Source organism: Protobothrops mucrosquamatus, unplaced genomic scaffold (genome assembly GCF_001527695.2).
Source record: "Protobothrops mucrosquamatus isolate PMUCROS unplaced genomic scaffold, P.Mucros_1.0 scaffold5013, whole genome shotgun sequence".
NCBI lineage: Eukaryota > Metazoa > Chordata > Lepidosauria > Squamata > Viperidae > Protobothrops > Protobothrops mucrosquamatus.
Genome location: NW_015390890.1, coordinates 25,629 through 42,826, shown reverse-complemented (window position 1 = coordinate 42,826; position 17,198 = coordinate 25,629). Strand labels below are relative to the sequence as shown.

Below are 17,198 nucleotides of genomic sequence, written 5' to 3'. Positions count from 1 at the left end.
CTTGCCTACTATAGAAGAATGGACGCTTAAAGTTTCAAATCTAGCAGAAATGGCCAAGATTTCTGCTTATTTGAAGGATCATTCACAAGAAAAATACACTTCGGTTTGGAGAAGATGGATAGATTAAAAGGGAGTTAAAGCGCTTTATGGACTTGGTTATTTAAATAGTTGGTTAATGTTAGTTAGATTATGATTATTATATTTGTAACCCTGTGTTCAGCTCTGGGAAGTGGGGGAGAGGGAGGGGGGTTTTGGGGTGGGTATGGGGATTCATATTGTAATTTTTATAAAACTTTTAATAAAAAAAAATAATTAAAAGAAATCTGCAACCAATAAAAGAAAAAAATGGACTAGCAATACATGTTACATTATACTTAGACAAGATAGCTGTCTAACTTAGATTAAAGACCAGATTGTATCACTTATGGCTACATTACTTCTCCTGAAAGAGCAGGATTCCTAGAAGGTTTGCATAAATAACTTGGAATCAAACAGAAATGTGCTATCTGTAAGAGATAATTAATTATAAACAGCACACTAAATATATGGGATAAACACAGAAAAAATAAGTCTAGACTTTTCACTCCTTGCTTTAACATTAATTATTTTCATTAAGGTGAAGTAAAAAAAAAGATTAGTGGAAATTGTATATCATACATGATTTAATTTTTTAATAAAACAAAGATGAAACCTCTCAAGACTCTCTGGAATCATTAAAAATTAAAATGAGTTCAATGATTTTAGTATTTCCAAATAAGCAGCATATCTAAAAGGAATTACAAAAACAAGTGAGTACTTAAGAAATCTGACTGATTTTGAAAAACTCAAGAACATCTGTTGAGGCTTAGTTACAATTCAAAAAGCATACACATTAAAGATTGCATGATGAAATGAATGTAAGCAGTGCAACTGCTAGCAACAATGGGAATATCAACGGAAGACAAATATTAAATTTATTGTGAACATTACACTCAAAAAATCACTATTATAAGATGCTTCAGTGCTGGTATATTACTCTAGTGTTGATTGCTGAAATAAATAAAAACTGCTAGAAATGAAATAAGGTCAGATATCTTTTTCATATTTGGAAGAATGTTATAAAGTACAATAATTCTGGGAGATGATGTATTATAGAATGAAATAAATCTTAAAGGTTGAATTATTTTTCCTGCCAGCTGTTTTATTTCTCCAATAAAGATTACCAAGTTAATATCTTACAAAGTATACAGAATTGGCTTTGTATAGCTGCCAGGATAGTTTATTCTTCCTACTAGAAATCCATGGTATATCTCAATATTCAAGATGTACTTCAACAAAACATACAACCTATTGCCTATATGTGTATGTGTGTGTGTGTGTGTGCCTTACCCACTTACCTTAGGATAGTTGCAGCCAGGCCTCCCACGCCCCAACACCTGCCTTGCCAGCCCACTTCTTCAGCGGCCACTTGCCGCCGCTCGCATGCGTTGTCCCCGGCCTCCATTTCGCCATCAGAGGCCTTTAGGCCAGGGGCGATGCGCGCGAGCAGTGGTAAGTGGCCGCAGAAGAAGTGGGCCTGCGAGGTAGGTGTCGGGGCGTGGAAGGCCTGGCACCAACTGTCCTAAGGTAAATGGGTGTGGGGTGTGTAGGGCAGCTCCACTCCCCCCATCCCTGCCCTAGCTTTTTACCCATGCACCTTCCCTATCTCGTACAGCCAAGTGAGTATGGAGTAGGCCGGGTCTTAAGTAGGCTTATTTTTGGGGTAGGTCTTATATTGGGCACACATGTAAAAATAAAGCTAGGGCTTATTTTCATGGTAGGTCTTATTTTTGGGAAAACGTGGTATAAAAGTTACCACAATATGGATCCTACAGCCAGGCTATTTCTATCCAGGAAGACTATATTATTGTAGACCTACCAGCCTAATTTGACTGATGCCATCATAGGAGACATTTAATAAAAGGATAGCTGAAACTTTAGTTTAAACTTTAAAAAGACTATTCCACAAGGGTTCACTAACCATGCATTTGATCATTTAGGGAGAATGCAGCATCTGCCAAAGAAGGTCAAGTCCGAGAAAGATTAACAACTCCAGAAAGTTTAACCACTCACTAACGCAGGAGTGGGCAACTTCCATGTAGACAAAAGCAGCAGTTTACTTTTCCAACTGGCCAGCAGGCCAATTAAGTGTTTCCATTACCTCACCTTAGTGGCTTTGTAAAATAAACAGATTGAGAGACTTTTAATCCTGTTATTTTAATGCGTTTGCTCAGAGGTTTTCTATTGTTAAATAATATCAAGAATTAAATGAAATCCTGTAGAACCTGAAAAATTCCCCCTCTCCCCATTTAAGAAGACTGTGATCATTTCCTCCCATAAGGTGGATCATATAACCAAGCACAGTGAAGGCATTATTTATCATAAATATAAAATCCTACAGGATGCATTATTCAATAATCTGATTAAATTCTACTGGTTTTCTTTTTTCTTTTTCGTTATGTCTAGTTTAATGAAAAGAAGGAGTAGGGGTGACATGATATACAGTAGCAGTATTCTAATATCTAAGGGATTGCCACAAAGAAAAGGGGGTCAACCCATTCTCCAAAGCACCCGAAGGCAGGACAAGAAGCAATGGGCAGAAAACAACCAAGGATAGAACCAACCTAGAACCAAGGAGAAACCCTCCGACAGTCAGAACAACCAATCAGCGGAATGACCCCCAGAAACCGCGGGCGCTTCATCACTAGAGGCTCCCAAAAAGAGACTGTACATCCACCTGTCTGGAATGGCACAGGGTCCCTCGCCCGAGCAGGGGGGTGCGCCACAAGACCTCCGAGGTCCCTTCCAATTCTGTTATTCTGAAATGTTTTCGTAACTCTGAATTCAACTACCGCAAGTTAAAATGCAGATGAATTCAAGCCACAAGTGATGGGGAAAAAAAAAGTTGCAGTGGAAAATGTGTAAGATCTTTCCGAATCCGTTTGTTAACACGGTCCGATTCCCCAAAAGTACATGCGCTAACTGGTGTGACCCAGTAGCAATATAGATGATTTGCAAAATCCCCTTTTCTGTTCTTGCTGCAGGCTAATGCTGCACTGAAAACGTCCTTGAAAAGTTAGATCAAGGCCAAAGTGCCTTTCGTTCTCCATTCTGTGCCAGTGGCCAGCCAGATGAATTCAGATTGCTCTCATACGTGTATGGTGGTGAGGGTGGGGAGCACTTCTTCTATTGTCTTGTCCCATTGTTCTCTCTCTAGCATTGCATATTTAATGCGGGGGGGGGGGGACATCAAACAATTTAATAATAGAGATAAAGAACAGAAACTGTTTAGATTTTTGCAGTTTTGCAAAGAAGGCAAGTATTTGAGTGCTTAGAGCAGCAGGCTATCTAATACTTCCCTGCTTTGCTTCAACTGTAATTGACTAGCTGAGGCAAATATAGAAGAAAAGGTACATCTAAATACACATTCCAGGGCTGGTTTTATCATCAGAGAGAATAATTTCCTTTCAGTTAGCCTTCTGTCTTCCATGGAAATCGCCGTTTCATCACAACACTGAAGTAAGAGATAACCACTAATTCAGTCAATGTCTAAGCAAAGAAATGGGAACAGGCAACATCTAGTCCAAGGGTAGGCAACCTCGGCTCTTTTATGACTCATGGACTTCAACTCCCAGAATTCCTGAGTCAGCTATGCTGACTCAGGAATTCTGGGAGTTGAAGTCCATGAGTCATAAAAGAGCCGAGGTTGCCTACCCCTGATCTAGTCTATTACAAGCAACAAAATATCTCGACCTCATTCTCACCGAGAATATAGCAATGCAGATCAAGAAAATCCAGACAGACACCTAAACATGAACAACAGCCAAGTGTTGTGTTGTGTTGGTTACATAAATATACCCGCATTTCTCCCCCCCGCATTTCCGTTTTTATCAAAATAATAAAATAAAAATGTGCATTTCAGAGCGTGTAGCCACTGATATTCTGTCACAAAAAGTTTTGATTCTAGCAAAAGATCAGGCCACCAATACAGATGCTTCCTTCTCAGTGTCTAAGAATGAGGGCTATGAAAAACCTTAATTTGCTCTCCCAGATATCCTCACAGATCTAATTGATTACACGGCTTCATAGTGGAGATCACAGCACTATTTTGCAATTAGGGGTTTTTTTTTGATAAGAGCATTTTCAGTTTTCTATTAGAACACTTAGAAAAGGTCAGACTTGGTGGGGCTTCCAAGACAAATCAAGATGGAATCTAGCTAGAAAAGTCTAGCGGTCTTACCTCCTGAGTGAATCCTCTTCTGAAATCTCCTCAGGCATTTCCTGGTTTAAGGCGTCCTGTGATACATTCTCAGGTCTATTTGAAGCAGATTGGCTGTAAATTCTTTCCCAGTGCCCCGTCTCTTGATTAAAGACCCCTCTCACAGTCCTTTCCTCTTGAGGATTAGAAGATCTTCTCAGGGGCAGCCTGCTAGAGGGAGAGGTTCGGCTTTCCATTCTCTCAGAAGGTGGCAGCTGGCTACTGCTGGATGGCACCCCCTCAAATGTGCTTTGGGACTGCCCTGGTGCATAGCTGGGTGTGCTTCTTTCCCAGCGAAGTGTGTCATTGTTAAAAGTCAGCAGGTTGTGACAGGCGCGACAGCGGTTCAGATGCCCCCGTGACAAATTGGAATTGTTTTCACTGCTATGTGGGGTCTGTTGATGAGAAGGACCAGGCCTATCAGGCTCAATGTTGTTATTAAGCATTTCCTGGGCCTGATGTGACTGACTAGGTTCACCACTTATCCCCTGATCTAGTTCTTGAAGCCTATCATATTCCAAGAAGAACCGCCTCAAGTCACACTGAAGCTCATTGCGAAGGCTGGCTGGATTGCTTGGGCCAGTACTACTGGTGCTTTCTGCTTCAGCTTCAGGAGGAGCTGGGAAACCCCTCCCTTCTGTAGCTGAAGTATATACAGAGGATTGGGAACTTCCTTCCTGCTGTCTCAGTACCGACAACAAACTCACTGAAGAGGCACTGGTTCTAGGAGGAGGCATACCTTCCAGCTCAGAGCGAGGGCCCATATTTAACACTGTTCGAGTCCACTCAGAACCCTCCAACCCTGAGGCCATCTGTCTTGGGTGGATCCTGGACGGATGGCCTGACAAAGACCCAGTAAGGGATCTACGAGTGGGGCCCAGGCTAAAGTTGCGCAGGGTGTTGCCAGCAGTACTGCTCTGAACAGTGCTGAAAGCAGATGGTCGATTAAGGAGTCCCTGCTCCTGCTGTGTTGAAGAGGCCTGCTCCTGGGGTTGGTAAGGTTCCATTTGCACAGAAGAAAAGGAAGTGCCAGTGGACCCAGAGGATGTGGAAGGGGCGTTGTCCTGGGATGGGAAGAGAGAAGATGGAAGTCTTGCACTAGAACATCGCCTGCAAAGGCACAAAACCCCCAGATGCTGGCAACATTTTACTGAGGGGTAATTGACAGGCTCACTGAGGCCATTATAGGCAGATGCTCTAGAGGTTTCACTAGCTGGAGGTGGTGGTGGTGGAGGAGGAGGAGGAGGGGGAGGTGGTGGGGGAGGTGGTGGGGGAGGAGGAGGCGGGGGAGGAGGAGGAGGGGAGGGTGTAGCAGAGTCTTGCATGGCGTTTTGCTCTCCCACCTGGATACCAGAAGAGCGTGATGACAGCATATGCAGGAAATTATGAAGGAGTGGTGTGCGTCTCACTGGTTGAGATTGGAGAATGGAACGTTGACGATAATGTGGTATTTCTGTACTATCCACAGGTATTTCCACCTCCTCATCGTTCTGCAGAATAAAGCGCACACAATCAATCAACTCATGGGGGAGGGAACGGAAGATAAAGCAGAAAATGCTTTTCTTGAGTTCGGTAAAATTATTAATAATCTTTCATTAGACTGATCAGTGAAGATTCAGAAAATTCCATGGAATAATGCTGTAAATTCCCACAAAGATACAGTAGAGTTCTTTCAAAGAAAGCAGTGCAGCTAATAGGGCTCAAAAAGCGATCGGCACAAAGAAAGCTTTGGGGCCCCCAACATGCAATATGGTCGTGGAAATATTCCTATTAGCTCAGCCATACATTTCACGCCTTAGTTATGTATAAGCTTGTCTTTTATCGGGTCCTCCCATTCTGTACCAAAGACTAAAATGGATAGTCACCCATTCAAATGCTTTCAGATTACTACCAAGAGTTTTAAAGATTCTGGTTCATGTTATTCCAGACTAGTCTGTTTAAAAAATTGCATACATACCGGTAGCTAAATTAACAACACAGATAACTATATTATGAAGCATCTTCATGCTACATCCAAAAGCTGAAGCTTCTCACAGACAAAATATTTAATGTCTTCCAAATGGTTCACAAAACAATTACCTGCTGGTTGGAAGGGTTAACAATTGCTGTGAGTAAATAATGCCCAAGGGGATCAAATCGTACTAGTCTGAAATAGAAAGGAAGATATAATTTCAACTCCAGCTATTCAAGACAATAATATCTACAAGTTCTAACAAACTTGCCACATTTCTAGTTTTTGAAAGAAAAAAGTGCCTGATTTTAGAAATCAGATCGCATCTAACTCTCTAAGCAGCAACACTTCTGCAAAATAAGATTTTCAGTTATCGTTTCAGAGTCAGTTGTACACACACACAAAAGCCCCTATATTTCAGAGATTGTTTCTAATTTATAATTAGAATAGTTTCAAGTTACACACGCTATATAGAAGTTGTTTAAAGTAAATGATCATTTCAAACGTTAATGTTAGTTAATTTAATTCAACATGATGCATTTATTACCTTTTGTGCATTGGGTAATTGTAGGATTGTTACTGGGATCACCTACTTTTTTCTGGCTTTTATTGGCTTAACCTAAAGGACAACCTCCAAAAGAACCACCATTTCATTCATTTTTCTCCTTTCAAACCACTAATTCCTAGATAAGCACAATTTTTGCAGAGCAGTTTCAAGCAGTCTTTAGTTTTCAAGTTCACCAAGATTTATTTTGTAATTTGATCCTATCAGCCAGATAGTTGGGCTTTTGATGCCTCTGGCTAACAAAATATCCAGAGTAATATTAAATCAGTAAAGCAACTGCCTTTTTCTCATTTAATAAATATGTACGCCTACTTGCGTATTCTATGTGCCTCAGTTTCAGCTATGTCATTCAACATATTACATACCGGTATTGTTGCCCAAGTACCTTGCTGTACTACTTGTGAAAGGCTATAGTTGTTAAAGAAGTGTAACAGGATAGGTGAGTTGGAACTCATTAAAAATGGCTTATCTGATCTAGATAAGCAATGCTACTTCAGTCTCACTTTATTTCAGATAAAAAAATATAACAGTAGGCAGTTGCAGCTATGAATTTGAATAGAACTATTGGTAATTCTCAAATTTGAGTACTAACCACCACTTCTGAACACACTCTTCTTTTGGAAAACTCAGAATAGCTTATGTATCACTCCCTGATAATTTCCAAACTACAAACCATCATCATGTGCTAATATCAAATTTAACACCGAAGCCAATGTAGCGATCTCCCATAGTACATCCAGTTTGTCAATTACTCATTCTCATTTTTGATCTATAAATATACCTCAAGTGGTTTTATCTGAGGATTTCTTCTAACAACAGCTACTCCTCTACTTCCTTGTTAACTAGATACACTCCCAGGATTACTCACCGGACACGCTCCATTTCGCTAGCTGTTTTCACAACCGCAAAAGGCTCCCGGCGACTCCAGTCCCAGAAGTGAATCTCATTGGCTGTTGCAATTAGCAGAAGTTGGGCCGTTGGATGAAAAGCCAAGGATGCAATGGCATTGTTGCTATCTGTAAACCAGCTCTCACTTCCACCCTGAGAGCAAATCAGTGTAGAGTCACCAATAATTTTGAAACAAAAAAAAAAAAGTCAAAAAGAAAGTAACCTGTCTAAAACATGTTTCTATTCTCTCTCACCTTTAGCTAGATCTAGAATTGAATAAGGATCAGTACATATCCTTTCTTTTTTTTTTAATCACACAGGCCCCCATCCTGCACAGTGAAACTAGGATTCTTTACTTCATTTACCACAAGCACATTGCAATATATTGTCTATAGAAGTTACCTAGGAATTATCACACATTCTAGAGAAATGAGAAAAAAGTCATTTGAGTTGACACAAACATTTCAGCTATGCTGCACTAGAGAAAAATAATCATGAAAAATACCCATTCGTGCAAGAGTTTTATTTAAAGACTTTTTTTAATATATAAAACCAATCCAGAATCCACCTGATGTTTCCTTACATATTTAGAATGGAAAGGGATGTACACTCAAAGCAGTAACTCCCCCATGACCAAATCATCCATGCATAAAAAGAGAAATAGACGTGTGCTAGAAGGAACTTACATGCAAATCCCAGATTCTAACCTCTCCATCAAGGCACCCTGAAGCAATGAGCCCTGGGATAGTGGGATGAAAAGTTACACACCATGGTGTGCGTCGATGTCCAACTAGCGAGTGAACACACTTGCCCGTTTTCACCTCTGTGATGTAAATATTATGGTTCACATGAGTTGATGCCATGAGAGTCCTGCAAAAAAAAAAGACACTATAAGCAGTTAACTGAGGAGGGGAGGAGGAGACCCTTACTTAAACATCACAGCAAGAACTGTGGTGGAAATTAGTCTTCCCCAACCTGACACCTCCAAATACCTTAAACCAGAGCTCTCATCACGTCAATGTACACAATAATGGTCAAGTTGACTTGAAAGTATAAGCTGAGATTATCGACCAACACTTCTTGAGAGCTCAACTTGGGGAAGGCAATAATAAATTAGCCTGTTTTTAATTTAAATGTGTAGGATTATTCACAAACTGGAATTATAGATCTTTTCAAAGACAGTAGTTATTTTAGCATTTCAAAGACAATTATTATGCAATGTTTGTTTTTATGATCATTTCATTCTTCACTTTAGTCACCTTAAATGTTATTTTTTGGTGGAAAGGCATAACACACTTCAAATTTTCAAAGTCTGGAAAAGACTGATTGCCAAATGTATATTTAGAACATAATAAAAAGCAACTAAATAAATAAACAAATAAATATTACCTGTCTGGACTGAATGCTAGCAGAAAAGTGGAGCGTGGACTATCCGGCAACTCAACTTTCTGGAAGTTAAAAAGTACAGAACATTTTCTAAGTTCAAAGTACATGCTATACGTACAATCATTTTTGCTTTACGAAATCAAAATTGGGAAAATCAGACATGTTCTTAAAACTTCCATTCATTATATCATTTCAAAAAGGCTTTAAAACTAACACATATATGATAGCAATTAATCCAAATCTATTCACTCTGCAAGTACAGTACATTGAACTATCTACAAGCAAAACACTCATACACCACAGCTCACTGAAAACTACATTCTTTATATAATTAAGGATGTGTCAATCCAAAATGTCCCCATATAAGGGGTTCCCCTAACCCTAACCAATCTGCTCAAACTGAAGAAGCTACTTGGATGAGCAGCAAAACATTTCGAATCAAGAAGAAAAGAAGTCCAGTTGCCATGACTCAATTTCCAGACAACTCTACCTGGATGATTCAGAATCTTCATTGACATGCCTCCATATAAAGCAGGAAAACATTAAAATCCTTTAGAATTCCTGCCAATTGTCTCACCTTGCCTTCCCATTTCATCCAACGGGTTTTGTCTTCAACCAACTCCTGCAAAAGACGCTGTGCTCCCAAAGCTTGTGTTCCACGTTCTCGGCCCCAAAGGATTCGCACGGCATTCTTTTCTGGTACAACCTTCATGATTTTAGTGCAAAAAATGAGTCACTGACAGACACTCAATCTCAAGTGCCAAGGATCTACAGAAAGGCCATCCACATCTCGCAAGTCTATCTTCATGGAAATCTAGATAAGAGACATTTCAAAACAGTCAAAAGACAGAAGTTTCCAAGGGTCAGTACAGATACATACAGTATAGAATTCATGCATTTATGAAGTAGTTGTTTTTAATTGCATAGCACTACATAGGAGAACAAACCCATCAGGACAAGATTCAGCTGTCCATCTGCATTTAAAAGACAAAGGCCACTCTTTTGAAGACAGCGAAGTCCACATTTTAGACAGAGAAAACCACTGGTTTGAAAGAGGGGTCAAAGAATCATCTATGTCAAAATTGAACATCTATCTCCAGTCTACAACACAGTCCTTTCAGCATTTCCAAGAAGGCTCTATACCCATTTGCATTACTCAAGTAAACCTGAGGACACAAACTTCCAAGTGGTCTCAACCACTCTCTAAAAGAATGCAAATGACCAGCTGTTTGCAAGGAATATAAATCCTTCCATTCCCCACCATTCAATCAGAGCCGAAGAACCTTCTTGGATGAGAAGTGAAACATCTTCAAAGAAAAACAAGAAAGCCCAGTTGCCTTCTTGAAAATGCACCTTTGGGACAACCATGACCTGGATGACTGAGAATCTCCATAGACATCAGGCTAGAAACCAAGAGACTGTGAATTCTAGTTCCACTTTGGCCATAAAAGCCAACTGGGTGACTTTGGGCCAGTCACTCTCTCTCAGTCCAACCCACCTCAAAGGGTTGCTGTTGTGGGGGAAAATAGGAGGAGGAAGGTATGTTGGATATGTGGGCCACTTTGAGTTATTTGTAAAAACAATAAAGGCAGGATATAAATAAGATCATTTTGTTAGACTGGAAATACATAAGGAATCAAATCCCTGTTTTTTTTATCTAATACTTATTTCATGATAATTTTGTAACATGGACATTCCAATCACGTCTTTAATTTCAATAAAGGTAGGGATCAGTTTGCATTGTTCTTTTTGAAACATTTTGCATACAATGTATTATCTAGAATGAAATCAGATAATTTTAGAATTTATCCTCAAAATTGTCTCACTCAATAAGCAATGTAGCCAAACACACAGAAAAATGAAGTCCTCTAGTGTGATAATGCCTGTTTCTATAAAAGGTGAATTATTCATTTCCAGAATTTTCCTGTAGGTTTTGCCCACAGAAATAAGTGATGCAGCAGATGCCACATAACAAGTGGAAGTAAAATGTAAGCTTTAATTAGATTATGAAAGCTTACAGAAAAAAAAAATAATCATATCAATTTCTATAAACAACCAAAAAGGAAACTGGAGAGTTCTTATTACCATCTTAAACTCATTGAGGACTTCCAAACTGCTAACCTAGACACCAGCCGTTTATGAAGGATAATATTTTTAATTAGCCACAAGAGAAATTTTCCTTGTTAAACAAAGCTGATGGAGTTCTTAAATGAATCTTCTGCAGAAATTACTGTTCTCTGATAAAATAAATTCAAAATTCTCAAACTTTTATTTTTTACAGATTCTATAGCCTGAATAAATTTTCTCCAAGGTCCCTAAAACTGTAACACAGAATTCTAGTAATTGTACAAAGCTCGTTTAGTCGACATAATGTTTAATGTTTTATTTCTTAGTTGCTGTAAGTCACTTTAAGTGCTTATACAAATATAGAGGTGTGGTATAAATCTTATGTATTTCAAAGGATATAGTTGCTAGTTTAATTTCTACATCAGTAAACAACTTCTTCAACTTAAAAGCACTTGAAATAAGTATTTGGCATGTCTTGGAGGAGTTCTTGGCCAAATATGGGTATGTTAAGTCCTCTTTTGTTTCATCAACTGAATGTAAGCATGGTTAAATCTTTACTTTGACTAAAAATTGCAAGTTGGTGGCTAAATATTCCTACTGTTGAAAAATACCCTCAACATAAATTTTTCATCATAGATCAGGCTCACAAAAAAACTTTGGTTATAGAAAATAGCATTCGGAATTAATAAAGTCTCTATGTCCTCCTAGTAAAGCAGGAATTAATGGATTTCTGAATTATAAACAAAATAATCGAAGAAAGACGTGAAGAAAAAAATAAGCTTTTACTATACTTCATAAAATGAGAAATCAGAGATGTAAGAAGGCATTTTTGTAAACAAGTTTCTTATTAATAGCTTCTGTTGGAACAAACTAAGGAAGGCAATAAATAAACTTTCCCAATCAGAAAGAACATTCCATTACACAGATATTAGGAAAACTACTTATTACACAAGATACCTAACTATAGAACAGTGTTTATCAACCTTGACAATTTTAAGGCATGTGGACTTCAACTCCCAGAATTCCACAGCCAGCATTGCTGGCTGTGGAATTCTGGGAGTTGAAGTCCACATGCCTTAAAATTGTCAAGGTTGAGAAACACTGCTATAGAACATACTTCAAAGATTAAAATACTGAAAGATATGAAAAATGTAGTCTAAAAGATTATCATCTCTGGAAAACAGTCCTCTCTTATAAGCAATTACATTTAAGTGCTGACAATTCAGCCAATACACTGAGTACCCTGAATCTCATGTCTGATGTCTCACTTTTCCTTACTCTATGTCAGGAGTCCCCAATCTATGGGATGCGGCCTGATACCGGGCCACGGGCTCTTGGTCAGCGGGCCGGAGAAATGGCTGGCCACTCATGGGCTCACATTTCCCCCCCCTCACACTAGCACCCAGAGCTGTATTTGTGCATGCACACGGGCGCAAACGGGAACGCTAGCATGGAGGGGCGTGCACCCGTTTTGCATGTACGAACGGGCCACTAGCATGGGGGGGTTGTAGCCCTTTGCATATGCGCAAATGGGCACTGCGCCAGTGGGCGTGGGCCAGTTTGCGTGCATGCACACACAGAAATTGCTGCTCTCCCCTCCGGGCCGTGAGCCCAGAAAGGTTAGAGAACTCTGCTCTATGTGGTGATTTACTTTTATAGAAAATCTTTTTAGTATATATCTAGAGTTTCATAGAACAACATTCAATCATACAGGTAGTCCTCGGCTTACAGCCATTTGTTTAGTGATTGTTCAAAGTTACAATGGTACTGAAAAAATGACTTATGACTGTTTTTCACATTTTCTACCATTGCAACATCCCATGGTCACATGATCAAAATTCAAGCACTTGGCAACTGGCATGTATTTATGACAGTTGAACTGTCCTGAGGTCACATGTTCACCATTTGTAACCTTCCCAGCCAGCTTCCGAAAGCAAAGTCAACGGGGCAAGATAGATTTACTTAACGACCACATGATTCACCTAACAACTAGTAATTCGCTTAACAACTGTGGCAAAAAAATTGTAAATTGGGGCAAAACTCACTTAACAACTGTCTTGCTTAGCAACCAAACTTTTGGATCAATTGTGGTCATAAGTTGAGGACTACTGTATCTATGTTTATTTAGAAGTATGTCCCACTAAAATCATGTGTAATTTCATCAGATGAGCTGCTAACTTTAAAAAAAAAACACTTTTTCAGAACTGTTAGGTTCCAACTTTCATATTCTTGAATGTACAGAGGCCTTTTTACTTTATTAAAATTGATTCATTATTCATTTGCCCATTCCTTCATCTTGCAATAGATCTGGCAGAGCTATAATGCATTGGTCAATAGCCTGTATAAATATTTCTGCAAATTAAACCTCTCAATACCATCATTTAACAATAATTTATGTATGTTATAGTTCTAAAATATTTATCTTCTGATTCTTGCTGACTACTGCATGATGCATCTCAAATACATGAGTCTGATTTCTGGGGAAGAAATGGCAAACTGAAGACATTAAAAAGGGAAGCTGACGATTGCAGTGGAATGAAGAGCCAGCAAGTAGACTGACTCTTTGTAATTCCTCTACAAAGTGAAGACTTGAGATCATCCATAAGTGCTCCATAAATCGCTCCTAGTGAGGAGACTGCAAGATTGTGGTCCCCAGTAGGTTTAGAACAGGGGGCCCCAACCCCCGGTCCATGGACTGGCACCAGTCTGCGGCATGTCAGAAACCAATCCACATAAATAAGCAAAGCCCCATCCACATGATGCAGGCAGTATGTGGTACCACGCACCCTCCAGTCTGTAGAAAAAAACTTCTCTTCACAGAATCAGTCCCTGGTGCCCAAAAGGTTGAGGGCCACTGATTTACAGCTCTTGAAATGAGGAAAAGTCATTTTTGCTCAAACCACAGTGACACCTTTATGGGCATTAGGTCCATATACTTCCTTTTCTAATCACTGTCAGAAATTGCTTGTTAATTGCTTTTCAGCTATTTGGAATCTGGTGAGTTTCTTTCAATCCCAAGTGAAAGAAGTTTTAAGTATAATTTAAGGACTTTTTAAAAAAGAAAATCTGGAATAAACAGCAAAAGAGTCATTAAAACTTTGATTTTTAGAAAGTTATAAATGGACTGGGGATCCATATGATTTTGGAATAAATTTTAAAGAATCCTTCCAATCAGAAAATATTTTTTGAATCCCTTAAAAACATGACAGGATGGGACTTTGAAGGTTGCACACTACAGTCCTTGACTTACAACAGTTTACTTAGTGACTTTTCCAAGTTGCAACGGCACTGAAAAAGGTGACTTATGATTGTTTTTCATAAGCATCCCCATGGTCACCTGATCAAAATTCAGATGCTTGGCAACTAGTTCATCCTTATGACAGTTGCAGTGTCCGGAGTTATGTGATCCCCTTTTGCAACCTTCTGACAAACAAAGTCAATGGAAAAACCAGATTCACTTAACAATCTTGTTATCATTTTAAGAAATGCAGTGATTCACTTAACAAATGTGGAGAGAAAAGTTGTAAAATGGAGCAAACTCACTTAACAAATTTCTCACTTAACAACATAAATTTTGGGCTCAATTGTGGTCATAAGCTAAGAACTGGATACACAAATGAAACTGGCATATAAAATAACAAACCAAAGAGTGACCTGGATATCTATCCTATATTGGATTTACAAAAGAGATTGCTTAAGACTTTAAAGAACTTTGTGAGAAGGGAAAAAGTAATAATGAAAAGAAGCCAAGTTTTAGGACATTATTTGGAGGGATTAAACTCAAGATTGTTAAAAATAAAAAGAAGAAATATAACATTAATTTACTTATTTGATCAAGGTTAGAATATGTTATCTCTCATAACCCTTAATGCACTTTTGCTGACCAGAACTGAATGACAAGGTTTAAAGATTTGTTTATAGATAAGAGATAAGATATGGGAAGAGATCATTTATTGTATTTTAAAGGTGATAATTTGCTAAAATTGTTTATACTTGTGATGAACAGCAGAATTGTTTCTTTGTTTTTTCTTTTTTACTATATTCTTATTCTTGTTTTCTATTTTTTATTTTCTACACTTCTTATTTTTTATTATTCTTTTTTTAGTTTGTATTAGCTTTTATCTTTTTAATAACATTTAATAAAATTACTGCTAAAAGATCAAACACATTACTCTGGACAGCTAACTGTACTTAAAACAGTAAACCAAATTATTATTATTTTTAAATGGGGTAAAGCATCTGGCTACATCTTAATGAAATCTCAAGATGATATATAACTAACCTAAATTAAATACTAGGGAAGACAAGCTAAAAGTTATTTAAATGATCTCAACATTTTTTTAAAAAATGAGTTAATTACAAAGTGAAATTCAGTGAAAATAAATGTAAACTGTACATTACCAGTAAAGTATTGGCAAGTTTATTTTTGAACGCTCTTTCCAAGTATTCTTCTTTCAACTGTAATATTCAAACACAAGTTGTTTGACAGCCACGTATTTGCCAAATGTGGAACAGAACCTCTTTCACAGAACTCTATCCAGTCTGGTATTTGGTACCAATATTAGGATATAATTTTTCCCTGCCATGCCACTGGAAGAGCTGTTAATATTTTCCAAGTTTGATTGGGTGTATTTGGTGTCTCTGTGGGAATTCTGTTCTATAAAATCTGATTTGGGTTTTTTTCAAAATTTTAAGAGAGTATGGGATTGTTCAGGATGATTTAAAAAATAACAGTATAAAGTGGGCTAACAGAGACATAAAATACAGCAAACCGAACTTTAAAAAAAAAAAAAAAAAAAAGATAAAGGACTCCCTGAAGATTTTACTCTGCTAGTCATTGCAGACTATATAGGCCAGTGTTTCTCAACCTTGACAATTTTAAGGCATGTGGATTTCAACTCCCAGAATTCCACAGCCAGCATTGCTGGCTGTGGAATTCTGGGAGTTGAAGTCCACATGCCTTAAAATTGTCAAGGTTGAGAAACACTGATATAGGCAATGGTGCTCATCTGTTTTGAGGCCATTGAGCCAGTGCTGTTCAAAGACGAATCTGCGGTCATGCGGCCAGCATGATGTCATGGAACACTATTACCTTCCCATCAAAGTGGCACCTATTTATCTATTCACATTTGCTTGCTTTTGAACTGCTAGATTGCCAGGACTTGGGGAGAGAACAGGAGCTCACTCCATCTCACGGCGCTCAGGTCTCGAACTTGGGCTGTCAGTTTTCCAGCCAACAAGCCCAGCACCTTAAACCACTGAGCCACTCCACCGCCCCTTAAAATCAGATTTGGAAAACATTAAAATATTTAAAATCATATTCAAATATTGGCACCAAATATCAGACTGGATAGAGTTTGATGAAAAATGTCTATTCTTCACTTCGTGAATAGAACACATGGTTCCTAAGCTGCTTCATTTGCATAGTCAAAGTTGAGAGGAGGATCCCTGAAATGAGTTATTCAAAAATATACTTGCAAGTACTTTATTAGTCTATCTAAAATATTAAAACCCGTACTTTGTATTACTACCACAGTGTTTCCCAAGCTATTATTACATTAGATAATATCCAGGAGAAGGCAAGATAGACTGAACCCAGGGTTTATTTATACAATCTTTCAAAGTACACAACATTTATTTTTGACGGATTTTATAAATAATGGGAGAATTACCTTGAAGCAGAAGAATTAAAGCTTTCTTGCTTACGGATTAGTATTAGCATACTCCTATGCTTTCGGTATGTTTTATTAGATTTACTGGTGTTATTAAAAGCACAAATGTTGACAGGAAAATAAGAGTTTTCTACTGGCAACACATTGAGGGTTTCTGGGTTTTGTTTTGTTGCAACTGGGGTGTCTTGCTGGGATCCTTGCATCTGACACATATTACACCATAAAATGATGGTTTGAAGAAAAAAAAGAATTTATTTTAGAACTGTTCCAAGACGGCCCAATTTTTTTAAAGAAGTTTTCTTTGCATACATGTGGCCGGAATACAGATTTTAAAGAAAAGGATGTTGTTTCTTTTTCTATAAAAAAAACCCCTGCATACCTGTAATTGTAGCT

At 38.2% G+C, this 17,198-nt stretch overlaps 1 protein-coding gene across 1 annotated transcript; it reads right to left on the bottom strand.

Moving 5' to 3' along the window:
* Positions 1-4,254: 4,254 nt before the first annotated feature.
* LOC107299490 (activating molecule in BECN1-regulated autophagy protein 1-like) lies at positions 4,255-9,815 on the bottom strand. The gene is made up of 6 exons (XM_015828845.1): positions 9,644-9,815; positions 9,070-9,128; positions 8,367-8,550; positions 7,661-7,833; positions 6,356-6,422; positions 4,255-5,766 (listed from the first exon to the last, which is right to left on the bottom strand). The coding sequence occupies exons 1-6, from the start codon at positions 9,776-9,778 to the stop codon at positions 4,255-4,257; spliced, it is 2,130 nt and encodes a 709-aa protein (XP_015684331.1). The 5' UTR covers positions 9,779-9,815.
* Between the last annotated feature and the right edge of the window lie 7,383 nt (positions 9,816-17,198).

What these genes read in the sequence shown, in the direction of transcription:
- LOC107299490 (XM_015828845.1), bottom strand. Translation starts at nt 9,778, where the DNA reads ATGAAGGTTGTACCAGAAAAGAATGCCGTGCGAATCCTTTGGGGCCGA. An exon ending in CTAGCATTCAGTCCAGACAG is followed by an intron (nt 8,551 to 9,069) that starts GTAATATTTATT and finishes TTTTTTTTGCAG; the next exon opens with GACTCTCATGGCATCAACTC. An exon ending in TTAACCCTTCCAACCAGCAG is followed by an intron (nt 5,767 to 6,355) that starts GTAATTGTTTTG and finishes TTTATTCTGCAG; the next exon opens with AACGATGAGGAGGTGGAAAT.